The sequence below is a fragment of the Paramisgurnus dabryanus genome, chromosome 5 (assembly GCF_030506205.2).
Source record: "Paramisgurnus dabryanus chromosome 5, PD_genome_1.1, whole genome shotgun sequence".
NCBI lineage: Eukaryota > Metazoa > Chordata > Actinopteri > Cypriniformes > Cobitidae > Paramisgurnus > Paramisgurnus dabryanus.
The window spans coordinates 36,561,347-36,578,602 of NC_133341.1; the positions used below are offsets into that span (position 1 = coordinate 36,561,347).

Here is a 17,256-nt window from a genome sequence, read left to right on the forward strand (position 1 = left end):
CAATAGTACATGAAGAGATTTTTGTAACTGTATGCTTCTTATTTTGATAGCATTTACATTTTATCAAAATGTTTCATGACACCTCATAAGTCTAACTTCGCGAGAATCACCTACAGTACATGGCGGTGCACTTTTCCTAATTTACAGTAATAGATCCCATTAAATTGTTAAAGTCTAAAATCTTTAATTCAAATTCTTTTAATTATTCTCCATAAGTAGTTTGGTATTATCTTTATTCATCTGAAACACAATACAATGTCACTGAAGGATACATACATACATACATTTTGTGCACTCGGTAAAACACAGTTTACAAGAAATGAAATGAATGTGTAACCTTCCATTTACTCTCCTCTGGTGTGATAAACTTATGTATGGCACATTGATTATTCACATTCAAAAATGTTTGATCCCAAACAGAAGTTTATATTCACACCTGGATCGTATTATCATAGAAATGTCAGCACTGTAAACAATATTATCATGATTGTTTAAAAAAAAACTGTAAGGCAAAGTAATAAATGTCACAGGACAACATTTAACACACATCCAGTCGCAAGTGTTCGAACGGGCCGAATACTCCCTTACAGAAACATACTGTAAAGTGCGAGCAAACATTGTGTGCACATCTTTACGAAAATGCACAAAAATGCAGCTCACATCTGTAATATGTTAGATATTGCCATCTTTTTAACAAAAATAATAATGCTCTACATGTTCAGTCTTACAAACATAAACATCTTAATAATTCATGTCGTACAAAAAAATCTGGCTATAATAAATATGATTTGAATGTGAAATTATAAAAAATCTCAGATAGTTTTTTTAAAGTGCTCTACGAATAATAAACTACTGTCTCTATGAAAAACGAAAAAATTATTAATAAAATCCACAGTTATATACTTAGCATTTGTCAACAACTCGGATTTTCTATTCACGTTGTGTATTGCTTTAATGTATACGCAATATTACCTCCATAAGAAAGGTGATGCAAACAACAAACCTCATACAAAATGTATGTTTTTGTTCAGAAACCCCTTTTCATGTTGCCAAATAGACATTCAAACATCTATAATTTATATGAACGTATGTTTCAATTAAAAAACGGGGCTTTACATTCATATATTGGTGTCCCCAAGTTACAAGCATTTATGCGTACACATCATTCACATTTTCATATAATGAAATAAAATATATACATGCTGTGGTGACATCATGCAAGGCAACATCAAGAAGGCATCACTGTTTGCATTTATTGTCTTGTTTCGATTACCAGCGCCTTAAAAGAAACCAGTATTTTCAAAAACGTGTATGCACATTTTTGCAAAAACTCCAAACCGAAAACTTTACCAATGCTCGGTTCCAGTTTTATTTATTTATATCTATACATACAGTAAAAGTGGATGAATTACACTTATAAAACTATACTTTATGTTTAAACATAATGTGCTACGTTTTTCATGTTTGGTGTTTAACTCTTTGACCTTCAAGTGCTTTGGGAACGCATTATTTAATTTCCCATTTATATTAATAAGGAATTATGCCTGTGCAATGGGGGAAACCTGTACTTGGTTGTCCTGTGACTCCTCTTGGACCGATCCATTGATCATAGTGTATGAGACAGGTGCTGTTTCCATCCATTGCATATTTTATTTATAACCTAGAGTTACAATTATATAAGAGTTGAATAGTGCCGTAACCAACGGCTAAATCAATTCAGGCCCTGGGCAGAGTTTAAAATGGATGATATCCTGTTATACAACGTTTAACAGAAAGACACACCTTATTTTTATATTATTCACAGTTTTATGCTCTGTCTGTAATCATCAAGTCAAACTACTATATGTTTATCGGGAGTAGGAACATTTAGAAAATTGGGAGGGAACTTCTGAGCTCATGAATATTAATTAGGTCATTTAAAATTCGTACAGTAGTCTTTGCTGAAAAGCAGGTAAATTGGTACTACCGTAAACTACTTAACTCAGTTCACTGATGTAGTGAACGAATTGCATCCGCATCTGCTTGGTATTAACATTGTTAATTTATGATTTAAATTTTTCTTCGCACAGTGTCCAAACCTACGCAGCCCCTAAGGGGACATGGAGGAAAAATTAAATAAAGTTTAGTTTCGCGTGCGCACGAGAAAGTTTTACGTGCGCACGCAAAACTAAACTTAAAAAAAAAGTTCTGCACATGAAGGTTTTGCGTGAGCACATAAAAGTTCCACGTGACCACGCAAAAGTTTCACGTGAGCACGTGAAACTTTCACGTGAGCACATGAAACTAAACTTTAGATTTTTTTTACTCCAATGGCACGTTAGGGGCTGGGTACAAACCTTTTATAAAATACGCTGATTATTTACCCAAAAATGAGAGGGGGTGTGAATTTCTATAAGTGTCCCCCTGCCATCTAATAGTTACTACGCCCCGTATGTTTCCCCAGAAAATTCACTATAAACATCTTCCCAAATGAAACATTCGTTATGAAAATATTATTTTAAACAGTAGTGTAACATTGATGTAGCACAGTATTTGCTTGCATGTTATAGAAATACGCATGTTCACTTAAACATGATTCCTGAAACATAATTAACATATTTTTATGTTTGGCTATTTACGTAAACGAACATTGATTTGGTTTGAAAATAACCATTAAAGCTAAAGTAAGAAATTTTGTCTGATAAAATCAGTTCGTTCCATTCCAGATTAATTTACATGTACGGTGTTCAAAGGGTGACATCTGCGAAAATTGCGACATTCAAAACATTGCACATTGCAACAGGACAACATAACATCAGCCCATGGCACATATTAAGCTTAGGATGGGGTTATTTTGTCGCTAATTTAATTTTGTTCAGTAAAAGCAGTGAATTTGAAATTACGCACTTTGGGCCAGATGTACTAACTCAAGCTTGATTTATACTGTATCAAATTCCTGCGTTTGATTTACTGACAAGGCCACATTAAAGAAAACAACATCTCATTTCCATAATGACCAACGCAAGACATGTTTTTGTCCGTTAAATAATGGAGCAAATATCAGTAAAGCGCAAATGTTAGTAAATCACATTGCGTGATTCATTTAAATTTTCTCCTGCCATAAATTTTGCATCTGAAAGGTAAACTCTTACAAATGCATACGCAATAAGGTCAGTCAGAAAAAATTTTCACTGTGTCTCTATACAATGTAATAAATTATTTGTTGGTTTAACTTAAAAAAGTAAGTTATCTAGTTAATAGCACCTATGGTCCGATTCACGTTTTTACATTTCCTTTTGTGTGTAAATGTGTTTTAGTCAATGTTAATGATATGCAAAAGGTACAAACCCCAAAGTAAACGATGACGGGAGTCTCCAAATGTAAATCTACAAGAATTGTAGGCAACAGTAGGCAACTTAGACAAGGCGGACATTATCATAATTTCTCACAGCCGATAAGTTAACTCCTGTTAGTATTGCATTGTGCTCGAATCTTTCAAACATGGTAAGGAGCGTCACATTTCCGGCTGATGTCAGAGGTATTCAGACCAAACGTACAGATTAGCTGGCCAATCTGAGACACAGTGCTTTACAAATCCTTGCATTTCAGGAAGAAAGTGAAATCTGGAGCTACAAAAATGAACGGTATGTGGAAAATAATTTGTTTTTAACCATAAACCATGCCAACACATTATATTATACCAAATAGCAATGAAATAGGTGCTCTTTAAAATTTTGAGTTCATTCAACTTAAAAATATCAATTGACTCAAAAAATTGTTGTGTCAACTAATATTTATAAGTTGACCTCAAAATTTTACTTTTTTTAAGTTGAACCAACTTTTTTTACAGTGTAGTAAATCCTGACAGTAGTTTTTGCTGATGCAACCTGTTAGTAAATCTGGCCCTTTAGCTTTAAATAATTTCCTAATGAGTCAAAAATCAAATATTTTAATGAAGTTACAATATAAATTGGTATAATTTTATGCCAGTCATGTCATTTAAATTTAAAAGCTGCTGATTATCATCTGTATACAGTAACTACAGTGCAAATGTTTGCGAAACAGTTACTGGACGATTGCACGGCAAGCTTCATTCGAGAGTGACCCTGAAAATGCATATTTCAGGTGAACAGTGTGGTTTTAATTCACATAAAAATCTCTATATTTTACAAGTGGTCAAACATAGTTGTTCATCAGGCATTTGCAACAGGTAAGAACCCACGATAACTCGACAACACAAGACAACGTGACATGAGCATGCTCTAAACAGCCCTTAAACTCATGCAAAGGGGTCGATATATCCCGGATGAAAAGACGCCTCCTCTTCTCATCCAACTCTTCATATGTGTTTGGTTTGAATATACTATAAAGGTGAACCCGATGCGTTCAGACAACTGTAAACCCATGCATCGTCATGCACTGAAGAGCAGGATCCTGGGCTGGAGAAGTCCATGCGTCTAAATTCGCTCAAAACTTGAAGGGGACATTAATATTTTTCCAGGTCAAGTGTTGCAATGACTTGAAACTTCTCTCCTTTTCCCTTTTTTCTTTTTTTGGTCAGTAAGAGTAAGTAAGTGATGTATGTGCGTATCCGTGCGCTTTACATTTTAAAGCTGGAGTCTTAAAAAAAAGTTTGAAGCTGTATTCCATCTCCAAAATGTCCAAGTCTCATCGCTTGGATTTCACGTCAATAAAAATGAACTGTTCCACTGTTACAGTTTATGTATGCATGTCTGTTGTTATTATTTTTACCCCCTTTTTTGCCATTTCTGTAAATGCTGTCAATTTCTTGTGTATGCTTGTAGCAATTTATGTGTGTGATTGGTCCGTTCGATTACTTCATCCCACTGCGAAGCACCTGATTGGCTGCGATGAGCATGACGCTGATGATGAAAGCAATTGCAAAGGCGCAGATCAGACTTTTCCGTACGCACGTCTGCTTCACCTGCTGGGTCGGACTCTCGGCTAAAACAACAGAGAGAAAAAAGTGAGTAGATCAGAATATGTAATTTGATCGTCCGGGTGTGTTTTCGTGAGAAAAACGAGTTTTCCGCCTTTCGTCTTTACTTCATTTCGAATAGAAAGAAGAGGTATATTACTTGTTCAGATAAATTTTTTTTCAGATGTATGGCTTTAAGACTTTACCTCTAAAACATATAAACGTATAAGCCTAATGCCCGATCCGTGCAGAGTATCGTGGCAAAGCACAATGCATGAACAGAAAATTACTCTGCAAAACAAAGATGGCTTCAGAGAGGCAAAAGTTACATAATGCAGCTTTAATGACCAAGCAGGCATCAAATCTTGTGCAGTGTGTGTAAAAAGATTTAGGTTGTCCTTGTTGACCACTTCAACTGTGTTGTACCATACTGTATGCGCTTTATTTCAGCTTGTGAAACAAAAGTAAGCATTTACGTACTGTCGATGTCAACTTGGCAGTCCTCAGGATTTTCGATATGGTTCTCCTCAGTCATAATGATATTCTCAATGTCTTTCATAGACAGATGGTCACAGAAAGTGTCGTATAACAGCCTCTTCAGCTCTTCGACCGTCAGTTTCTGCATGTCACACTAAAGAAAGCATACAAAAATGTATTAAAGCTTTTAGAAATGCTTCAGCCGAACACACGCATAACATGCACCAATAATCGAGCTTAACATAAGGTGGCCAGATTTTATAAAATGAAAACCAGGGACATTTTCTAGTTAAATGGTAAAAATATCATTAAAATCTCATTTGTTGTTTTCTATTGTTGATTTCTATTGTTTCTATCTATTTCTATTGTTGATCTTTTTGTCTGTTTATTGTTCTGGGTTCACTACAAAAAATGACTTTCTTACTTAGTATTTTTGTCTTGTTTTCAGTACAAATCTCTAAAACTTCTTAAATCAAGATGTATTTAGTATTTTCTTAATCTACAAAATGTATTTTCAAGAAAAAAATCTTAGTATTTCTTTCTTGTTTTCAGTAAATCAAATTTTTCTTGAATTTATCTTGAATTTAGTTTTTAAGAAACATTTTCACGATTTTTTGCTTGTTTTATGCGCACAATCACTTACATTTGATATTTTTGGTCTAAAAACTAGACTTATTTTCTTGGGTCGTTTTGCTCATCAAAAAAGCATTTTTTTATTTTTTTACTGAAAACAAGACACAAATACTAAAAACATTTTTTCTTGAAAATGATTTTTTTGCAGTGTGGCAGATATTTTTTGCTTGTTGAATTTTTGGCTTTTGACTTATTTACATTTTTTTTTTTAATTTAACTGAAAACAAGACAAAAATATAAGTAAGAAAGTCATTTTTTGCACACTGCAAAAAATCCCAAAATTCACTTAAATTTGATGCATTTTGTCTAAAAACTAGACTTCTATTCTTAGGTCATTTTGCTCATCAAGAAAAAACATCTTGATTTAAGAATTTTTAGATTTTTTTACTGAAAAAAAAAAGACAAAAATACTAAGTAAAAAAGTCATTTTTTGCAGTGCAGTGTTTCTAATTCAATGGAACAACACTGCAAAAACTGATTTTCAAGAAAATAATTCTTAGTATTCTTGTCTTTGTAGAACCCTGCACAAATGTGTATATTAAGTATTTTGGATTCATGTGAATAAGAAAGAAGAGAGTTGCATTATTGGTATGTAAGTTTAAAAAGGCTGATCTTGTGTTTTTTTATATATAATACCTGTACTTACCAGATTTGTAAAATGTATATATGTTGGGAAAAATATGCCATGATTATTGGATGGTGTTTTCAGTATAACCAATAAGAACTGTGTATTTTGACCTTTGGGAGTTGAAGGGGAGGGGCGAGAGAATTCAAGGAAGAGAGCGCCACGTTTTTTGGTGTGTGGGAAAGAGACGGAAAAAAAAATGTGTTGAACGTGTCGTGAATAGAAATTGCTGCAGTTACGTTCATAGACATTACCGGTGGCAGCTGAAATTGTAGAGAGTTGACTGTAAGTTTGCTTTATTGGAGAAACGAGTGAAACATCAGTTTTCTTTTGCTGCAAGAGATCGCTTGGAAAGAAAGCAGAGCGGCACTCACACACACACACCTGAATCACACGTGAGTTGCGAGACGAGAGACTTCGCACTAGGACTCCACGTGAGATTGTGCTGTTTGTGATCGTTATGTTTATTTGTTTATTAGCCTAAGATATAGAAATCGTTCCGGAAGAATAATACTCGCGTTTATTTTCTTACGCCTAGTATTATAGTTAAGGAGTATTTGTTTGCAACCCGGAAGACTATACACGCGTGTTTATTTCATTATTGCACTGAATATAGTACAGGTTAGTGTGCTTAAGAGCTACCGTGAATGCTTGTGGTTTTAACAACACGGAGAGATCGTCAACAAGTTCTGTGTGGATCTTCGCGGATTCATCTGTCCATCTCGGAGAGGAAGGAGTTAATCGGAGTGCATTCAACGGAATCGTAGGATGTTTCCCGGATACTGTTGTCATCTCGCGTGCAAGTGATGAGTATTGATTTCCATTTTGCAAGTGTTTCTCTTGTGCATTGAAAGAGCTCCAACTAGCGCGCCAACTGTGTACTGAAAATCCCAGCTGGGTAATTTGAAATTTGCTTAAAGGTTCGGTTGTTGTTTTGTTGTGGTATTGTGATTGTTGTGGTTTATCTGTTAATCTGATCTGTTAATCCACATATTTTTTTGGGTTACTAAAAGAAAGAAAGAAAGAAAGAAGGAAACAAGAAATCATACAAACAAAAGAGTTGGAGAAATAAATAAATGTTTATTTGATTTATATATATATTTCTTTGAGTTTTCTTCTCTGAGATTTGTTATTTTCAATTTAAGGGTGACAGAATAATATACTGTATATTACCAAATAGAAAACATAAATCTGACACAATTAAGTGAAGGTCTGAGATCTGGGTTTTGTGTTTTAATGTTAAAGTTTAACATTAGGAAATTGTGGCCTAACTAAAGTGGTTTTGACTACTTACCAGGTGGGAGGGCTACATTTTGTGGGGGCTCGTCCAAGGGATCACTCAGATTATTCAGATTTTGTTTTCAGAAATTGTGACCCTGTATGTTCTAAAAAAATTTTTTACATAGAATTCTTGAAAAAACAATGTCTAAACAAAGTTAATGATTAACAGCATTGCCTCTTTTTTGTTTGTTTGTTGATCAAATATTGTTAATGACACACAAGTGAGACAAAATGGATGTTAATAAGATTGTTGCATGGTGCACAGAGAAATATGTTGAGCTTGACAGAGTTCTTATTCTGAACAATGTTCCTGCAGATTGTGACGACAAAACAGTCTATAGGGTGCTTGATGCTGTACTGGGAATTGGAAAATGCAAAGTGAGGGATCAGCTTTTGGATAAGACTAAGCAACACAAGTCTGTTTTGGTAGAAACAGCTGATATTGTTTCCAAGACGTCTATCCCTGCAGAGCTTGGAGGCCCTGAAGTAGGCTCCTGGTACACACAAGTTGTTCATGTTGCTGCTGAGGCACCCAAACAGAACAGAGAAGATGAGTTTCAGTTTAAGCTGATGTCTTTTCTCCAAAAAGAGGGTAAATCACTAGCTGACATTCCAAGTTCTGTTCCCTCTGCACCTGATCTTAACACTAAGCTCGTTGATGCAATAAACTCTCTTGTTCAAACATGTCACGTGGCTTCATCTGAGGAGAGAGTCGCATATAGAAAGTTGCGTCCTTTCTCAGGGTCTATCCCAACTCCTCCTGGAGAAGATGAATATGAGGTTTGGGTAGAGCAGACTACCCACATTTTGGAAGAATGGCAGTGCATTGAGCATGTGAAGAAACAGAGGCTAGTGGAGTGTCTTAGAGGTCCTGCTGCGGACATTGTAAGATTTGAGAAAACTGGTAACCCATTTGCTACATTCAGTGACTATCTTAGTGCACTAGAATCTGCGTTTGGCACTACTGAGGATGCTGCAGATTTGATGTTAAAGTTTCGCAGCACTTACCAGAACGAAGGAGAGAAGCTCTCGGCCTACATACTGAGATTGGACAGGATGTTGCATAGTATGCTGAGGAAGAAAGGCATTGAATATTCTGACATGAATCACCTTCGAATGCAACAAATAGTCAGAGGTGCCCTTTCCAGTGATCTAGTTGCTATGCGCTTGAGAATGACTCACAAGTTGTCTCCTCCTCCCCCTTTTAACAAGTTAATGAAAGAGGTGAGAGAGGAAGAAACTCTTTTACAAGAGAGGAATTCAGCACAGTCCAATGCAGCTGTCTCTGTGGTGTCCCTTTCGAGAGATGGGTCGTCTGTTAACACTAACTTGGGTGAGTCAGAAGTAGAAAAGCTGAAGAAAGAGATAAGGGGACTTAAAAATGAAGTGTCTCGTCTGACCGCTGCTGTAAAAGAACCTATAACCCAAGATCATCCTGCTGTGCACAGTCTACCTGCGGCTGCAGAGAGCACAATTTCTAGACCAGTGAACAAAGCTAATATCTTCTGTTACAGATGCGGAGAAGATGGGCATATGAAGCGTGATTGTACAGGCGAGGAAAATCTCAGGAAAGTGAACCAACGACTCATAAAAATGAGACAGCCATCGGGAAACTTTTCCGGGGCTCGGTAAAGGAACGGACCGAAGCTCCGGGAGGAACACGTTCCACCAAGTGCAAGAGAGTCAAAGTAAAGCCAGCAGTTCTGCCTAGTGGGCTAGTGGGACCTAGCTCTATTTTTCCTATTAAAGTGGAAGGGGTCTCTGCTAAGGCTTTGTTAGACAGTGGATCGCAGGTAACTCTGCTATACAGATCTTTCTATGAGAAACACTTAAAGCATCTGCCTTTGACGCCCATAGAAAATTTGGAGCTATGGGGACTGAGCACACAGCGATACCCATATGATGGCTGTATGTCTTTGAGGCTGGAGTTTCCAGGGTCTGTGGCAGGAGTGTCAGAATCCATAGATGCACTTGTGTTGGTCTGTCCCGATCCTGTCAAAAACGGAGATGTTAACATTCTAGTGGGAACAAACACTTCAATGGTAAAGAGGCTGGTAGAAGTATGCAGAGACAAGGTTGGAAATGATTTCCTTCACACTTTGACTGTTCACCCTGAGATCAGAAACGCTTATGAACGAGTAATTGCACGTGAAAAGTGTGATGATGATGATGACCGCAGGGGGACTGTTTGGTATCTTCGCCCAAAACCAGTGAAATTGCCTCCAGGGGAAAGTGCTAGGGTTTATGGGACCCTGAAATATCCTAAGGGTCTGTTCGATAAAGCCATGTTAGTAGATAAGCCTGAGGAACTTCGATTTCCTGATGAGCTGCTAGTAACGGCTGAAGTGCAGTCTGCCACCGTTGTCCAGTCACACAGGATTGGAGTTACAGTCAGAAATGTCTCTTCTCACCCAGTGATGATTACAAGAGGAATGCCAATTGCTCATGTGTTTCCAGTAGATGTGGTGTCTACAGCCTCCAAGTCACAAGAGAACAGAGGACAGGATGGATTGAATCAGTATTCCTTTTCCTTTGGAGATTCCCCTCTGACTGAAGAATGGAAACAGCGGCTGACTAAAAAGATGTTGGAGAGGAAAGCTGTTTTTTCTTGTGATGAATCTGATGTGGGATGTTCGAAAAGTACACAACATCACATTCGACTGACTGAAAATAAGCCTTTTCGAGAGCGATCACGACGGCTTCCTCCAGCTGATTTGGAAGATGTCAGGCAACATCTGGAGAAGTTGAAAGAGGCAGGGGTCATAACCGAGTCCAGGAGTCCCTATGCATCTCCGATTGTTGTCGTCCGTAAAAAGAATTGTCAGATTAGGATGTGTGTGGATTATAGAACTTTGAATCGGCGTACAGTACCCGACCAATATACCGTTCCACGAATAGAAGATGCCTTGGCTTGCCTGAATGGGAGCAAGTGGTTCAGTGTATTGGACCTTAGGAGCGGGTACTACCAGATTCCCATGAGTGAAGCTGACCAAGAAAAAACAGCTTTCATTTCCCGGTGGGATTTTATCAGTTCCAGAGGATGCCACAGGGAATTTCTGGAGCTCCGTCGACTTTTCAAAGAGTCATGGAAAAGACGGTAGGCGACATGAATCTCCTAGAGGTGTTGGTTTACTTGGACGACCTCATTATGTTTGGAAGGACTTTAGAGGAGCATGAGGAGAGGTTAATGAAGGTGTTGGACCGGTTACAGAGTGAAGGATTAAAGCTTTCTTTGGACAAGTGTACCTTTTGTCAGACTTCTGTCAGCTATGTCGGACACATTGTGTCTCAAGATGGTGTTTCCACAGATCCCGCAAAGATCGAAGCTGTGAAAACTTGGCCTCGACCGCAGAATGTGTCAGAGCTCCGTTCGTTTTTGGGTTTCTGTGGATATTACAGAAGATTTGTAAAAGACTATTCAAAGGTGTCCTACCCTCTAAATCAGCTGTTGCAAGGTTGCTTGCCTGTAGTCAGCTTGAAGAAGATAAAAGCAGGATCCTGCCCAGAACGAGTGGTGTACAAAGCCTCGGATCCATTTGGTAATAGATGGACTGACACCTGTGAAACAGCATTTAATGAGTTAAAGGTGAGACTTACACAAGCTCCTCTGTTGGTTTTCGCCAATCCTCAGCTCCCGTACGTCCTACATGTTGATGCCTGTTGTGAAGGTTTGGGTGGCGTCCTGTACCAAGATCAAGGACAAGGGTTAAGGCCTGTGGCTTTTGTCAGCCGAAGTTTAACACCTTCTGAGAAGAACTACCCAGTCCATAAACTTGAGTTCTTGGCATTAAAGTGGGCAGTTGTTGACAAGCTACATGATTATTTGTATGGAGCTAAATTTGAGGTTCAAACTGACAACAATCCACTCACCTACATCTTGACAACGGCTAAGCTAGATGCAGTGGGACATCGGTGGTTGGCGGCCCTCTCAGCATATGATTTCAGTCTCAAGTACAGGCCTGGCAGACAAAATGTTGATGCTGACGCATTGTCTCGGCGGCCCCATAGGCGAGTGAAGGAGCAGGAGTGGACGAATATCCCATCCTCTGGTGTGAGATCTTTGTGTCAGCTATCAGGAGCAGACCAGTCAAATGGTTTTGCAAGTGCCAATAGGATTGTTGCTTCTCTAGGAGGGTCTCCTAAGGCAGTTCCCAGAGCCTACTGTAATTTAGCTAAGCTAGATGCCTTTAAGATTTCCAATCTGAGTTCTGAGGATTTGTCGCAGGCTCAGAAGGATGATACATGTCTTGGAGAGATTTGGAAAGCTTTGAAAGGAGGAGATCAGACTATGGTCCAAAAAGAAGCTCATAAGGACATCCCTTTGATCTTAAGAGAGTGGGGGCGTTTAGTATTGGAAAATGGATTGATGTATCGGTGCACTCAAGTCCAAGGTCGACCTCGTCGTAAGCAGTTGTGTCTCCCAGAAAAGTTCCATGACGATGTTCTCAAATCCCTTCATGATGATTCTGGACATTTAGGGTTTGACAAGACTTACGGGTTTGTGAAAGAGAGGTTTTATTGGCCCAGGATGAAGGCCTGTGTGGAGAAATATTGTCAGACGTGTGCCAGATGCGTTCAAAGGAAGACTTTGCCAAAGGTAGCTGCGCCTTTGTCACATCTGTCTAGTTCTGGGCCAATGGATCTTGTATGTATGGATTTTCTATCCATAGAACCGGACTCAAGAAACATCTGTAATGTCCTTGTTATCACTGATCACTACACCCGGTATGCACAGGCATTCCCAACTAAGGACCAGAAGGCGTCCACTGTTGCAAAAGTCCTCTGGGAGAGATATTTTGTTCACTATGGACTACCTAAACGTATGCACTCCGACCAGGGACGGGATTTTGAGAGCAAGCTTATCCATGAGTTGTTTGATCTTTTAGGAGTGGAAAAATCCCGTACAACACCGTACCATCCCCAGGGTGATCCGCAACCTGAACGGTTCAACCGAACACTCTTGGACATGTTGGGGACCTTGGATGTGAGGCAGAAAACACATTGGAGCCGGCACATTGGACATCTTGTGCATGTGTATAATTGTAGCCTAAACGAAGCCACATGATACTCTCCCTACTTTCTTATGTTTGGAAGAGAGGCTAGATTGCCGATCGACCTGAGCTTTGGTGTGTCAAGTGATGGTACGTCTACAAAGTCTTACAGGCGTTTTGTGAAGATCATGCAACAAGAGCTTAAGTCCGCTTATGAGCTAGCCGAGGAAAGTGCTGGGAAGAAAAATGCAGGAAACAAGAGAAGATATGATCAGAGATTGCATTATTGTCACTTGGTACCTGGCAATCGAGTTCTGATCAGAAATCTTGGCCTGCAAGGGAAACACAAGTTGGCTGATCGATGGAGTACTGAGCTTTACATTGTACAGAGCCAAATGCCTCACTTACCTGTGTTCCGTCTAAAGCCTGAGAGTGGAAATGGACCTGTCAAAATTTTGCATAGGAATCACATTCTTCCTATTGGACAAGAGTTGAGACAGCGGCAAGTTCCTGACAGTGTATTGACACCCAAGAGGAGGACTCTGAGACGACGAAAGAATGCAGAACACGGTCAAATTCCAGGACAGGAATTGAAGGATGCTCCGGAAATACAAGAGGCAGAAAGAGTTGATCTAAATGATAATGAGAGTTCTGACAGTGAGACTGAAATGTACAGAGTGTGTTTTCCAAAACCTCAAGCCCGGCAGTTAACACCTGCAGAAATAGAAACAACTTCAGATTCAGTGGTTTTCGAACCTGTCCATGATAATGTGGAACGCTTTGATGAAGAGATTGGTGTTTTGCAAAGAGCAGAGACAGATGAATTTGTAGAATCAAGTTCAAGACTGCTATTAGAGAACATCTCTGACAATTTGCTAAATGTGAACCAAGAAACAAATGCTGCCAGTTCTGTACAAGATCAGTTGTGTATAGATCAGAGTGAGGGACATAATACTATCTCTGATAATGTACTTGAAATGGGAAAAAGGCCTCAGAGAGACAAAGTTGTGCCTAAGAGGTTTACATATGATACTCTAGGTGTTCCAAAATGGGAGCCAGTGCATGCTCGAGCAAAAGTTGTGAATCCTGTTAGATATTGTTCTACAGTTTATTTGTTGATGAATGTTCCCTCCAAATTGAGTGCTTATACAGTCAAGTTAAAGTAGAGCCTGTAAATTGAAGCATTCAGTCATTATGGTTCAAAGGTGTATTTGTAATAGTCTTTTACTTGGTTACCTGAGTAAATGTGCCATCTATACGAAAATTGTAAGAGACTTTACTTGATACTGTGTGAGTGATAGTTTCTATGATGTACATTTCATCATTGTGCAAAAGCAAATATTTTCCCTTTTATTTTTCTTCGTTATGAGGACATAACGATTCTTGGTAAGGGGAGAATGTAGAACCCTGCACAAATGTGTATATTAAGTATTTTGGATTCATGTGAATAAGAAAGAAGAGAGTTGCATTATTGGTATGTAAGTTTAAAAAGGCTGATCTTGTGTTTTTTTATATATAATACCTGTACTTACCAGATTTGTAAAATGTATATATGTTGGGAAAAATATGCCGTGATTATTGGATGGTGTTTTCAGTATAACCAATAAGAACTGTGTATTTTGACCTTTGGGAGTTGAAGGGGAGGGGCGAGAGAATTCAAGGAAGAGAGCGCCACGTTTTTTGGTGTGTGGGAAAGAGACGGAAAAAAAAATGTGTTGAACGTGTCGTGAATAGAAATTGCTGCAGTTACGTTCATAGACATTACCGGTGGCAGCTGAAATTGTAGAGAGTTGACTGTAAGTTTGCTTTATTGGAGAAACGAGTGAAACATCAGTTTTCTTTTGCTGCAAGAGATCGCTTGGAAAGAAAGCAGAGCGGCACTCACACACACACACCTGAATCACACGTGAGTTGCGAGACGAGAGACTTCGCACTAGGACTCCACGTGAGATTGTGCTGTTTGTGATCGTTATGTTTATTTGTTTATTAGCCTAAGATATAGAAATCGTTCCGGAAGAATAATACTCGCGTTTATTTTCTTACGCCTAGTATTATAGTTAAGGAGTATTTGTTTGCAACCCGGAAGACTATACACGCGTGTTTATTTCATTATTGCACTGAATATAGTACAGGTTAGTGTGCTTAAGAGCTACCGTGAATGCTTGTGGTTTTAACAACACGGAGAGATCGTCAACAAGTTCTGTGTGGATCTTCACGGATTCATCTGTCCATCTCGGAGAGGAAGGAGTTAATCGGAGTGCATTCAACGGAATCGTAGGATGTTTCCCGGATACTGTTGTCATCTCGCGTGCAAGTGATGAGTATTGATTTCCATTTTGCAAGTGTTTCTCTTGTGCATTGAAAGAGCTCCAACTAGCGCGCCAACTGTGTACTGAAAATCCCAGCTGGGTAATTTGAAATTTGCTTAAAGGTTCGGTTGTTGTTTTGTTGTGGTATTGTGATTGTTGTGGTTTATCTGTTAATCTGATCTGTTAATCCACATATTTTTTTGGGTTACTAAAAGAAAGAAAGAAAGAAAGAAGGAAACAAGAAATCATACAAACAAAAGAGTTGGAGAAATAAATAAATGTTTATTTGATTTATATATATATTTCTTTGAGTTTTCTTCTCTGAGATTTGTTATTTTCAATTTAAGGGTGACAGAATAATATACTGTATATTACCAAATAGAAAACATAAATCTGACACAATTAAGTGAAGGTCTGAGATCTGGGTTTTGTGTTTTAATGTTAAAGTTTAACATTAGAAAATTGTGGCCTAACTAAAGTGGTTTTGACTACTTACCAGGTGGGAGGGTTACATCTTGTTTTCAGTTAAAAATATCTAAAAATTCTTAAATTAAGATGCCTTTTCTTGATGAGCAAAACGACCCAAGAAAAATAAGTCTAGTTTTTAGACCAAAAATATCAAATTTAAGTGATTTTGTGCATTAAACAAGCAAAAAAAATCTGCCAGTAGGGTAAGAAAATTTAGTGTTGCACTGCAAAAAAAATTTTTCAAGAAAAAAAATTCTTAGTATTTTTTGTCTTGTTTTCAGTAAATCAAATGTTTCTTGAATTTAGTGTTTAACAAAAAATTTCACAATTTTTTTTCACAATTATTACACGGCTACTTGCCACATAAGAAAAAAAAACTGGACATGAATATAAATTTGAAACATTTTATTGGCATATTTGTTTTAAATTAAAATTTTTATCCTTCCGCGAAACTTTGCACAGATGCATAAAATGATCGTAATACCTTATTAAGATCCTCTGCTTCATACTTGTCTGTCTCAATTTTTTTCTGTTTTAGCCAGACTTTGAGAAGTTTTAATGCCCATTCTGTATTTTTTTGTGTATTGGCTTCGTAGCCGTCATGCTCTATTTTGTCAAGTTCAGTCTCAGTAAGCTCTCTGTGTCTTGTCGTTGTTCGTTTTCTATCCACTGTTTAAATGTTTTGTTTTTCCCGTACATGTTAAAATTATGGTTGTCCAGTGTTTGTCACAAGATGGCGCCAAACAGCTAGTAATCTTTATTGGCACGGAGCGATTTTAATCGTACAAGTAGTACCGGCTATGCGTTATTACTTTGGAGCGGTTATTATTTGAAAAGAACGAACCTCCAAATGTTTCAACTGACCAATCAGAATCAAGCATTCCAGAGAGCCGTGTAATAACTTGAAGTAATCAGTGTAGCTCGCGGCCCCCTCTGCTGGTGAAAACAATCATTACATGATTGCTCCGGTCTGGTACGCCAAGGCTAAATGTTGAACGTGTTTTTCAGTGTATTTGCTGGTTTGTTTTGGATGTGCTGTAAAACGGGACATTTCTGCGGACAGAACACCAAAAAACGTGACTGTCCCCGGAAAACAGGGACGTCTGGTCACCTTATCTTAACAAGACAAGGAGCGTGTGTTAAGAAAGTAAACGGTCAACTTTAATGGCATGTTGACATTAAATAAACACACAATTGCATAAACATCAGTGACTGTGAAGTGATAAAGTAATTTGTTATATGTTTAAGTTAGAGATCCCTGTGGCTGTTTGGGGTCAAGTGTACGACTCAAAGCCTCACACCAGCAGTGAGCTGTGATTAGAGAAGCAAACCCTTTGGGGAAATCACCATATGGCTCTTACAAATGATATTCAGTTCAGAGACCTGACTCATAAAAATATATTAATGAAGCTTGCATCTAAAAACAATTCGCATTATTGCTTTCAATTAAACATTTAGTGTGATTACAAAATAGCATGAACACATTAAATTCTGCTACCATGTGCATTGCATACAGACCAATAATCTGTGACAACCTCACAAGCTCAAATGAAT

At 38.1% G+C, this 17,256-nt stretch overlaps 1 protein-coding gene across 1 annotated transcript in view; it reads right to left on the reverse strand.

Moving 5' to 3' along the window:
* Positions 1 to 216: 216 nt before the first annotated feature.
* The window catches only part of cabp7a (calcium binding protein 7a), a 47,684-nt gene continuing 30,644 nt past the window's right edge, over positions 217 to 17,256 (reverse strand). Inside the window, exons 4-5 of the mRNA XM_065250942.2 lie at positions 5,399 to 5,549; positions 217 to 4,944 (exon numbers count right to left, since the gene is read on the reverse strand). Coding sequence (XP_065107014.1) covers positions 4,814 to 4,944; positions 5,399 to 5,549 — 282 coding nt within the window. The 3' untranslated portion in view covers positions 217 to 4,813. The remainder of the gene's footprint in view (positions 4,945 to 5,398; positions 5,550 to 17,256) is intronic.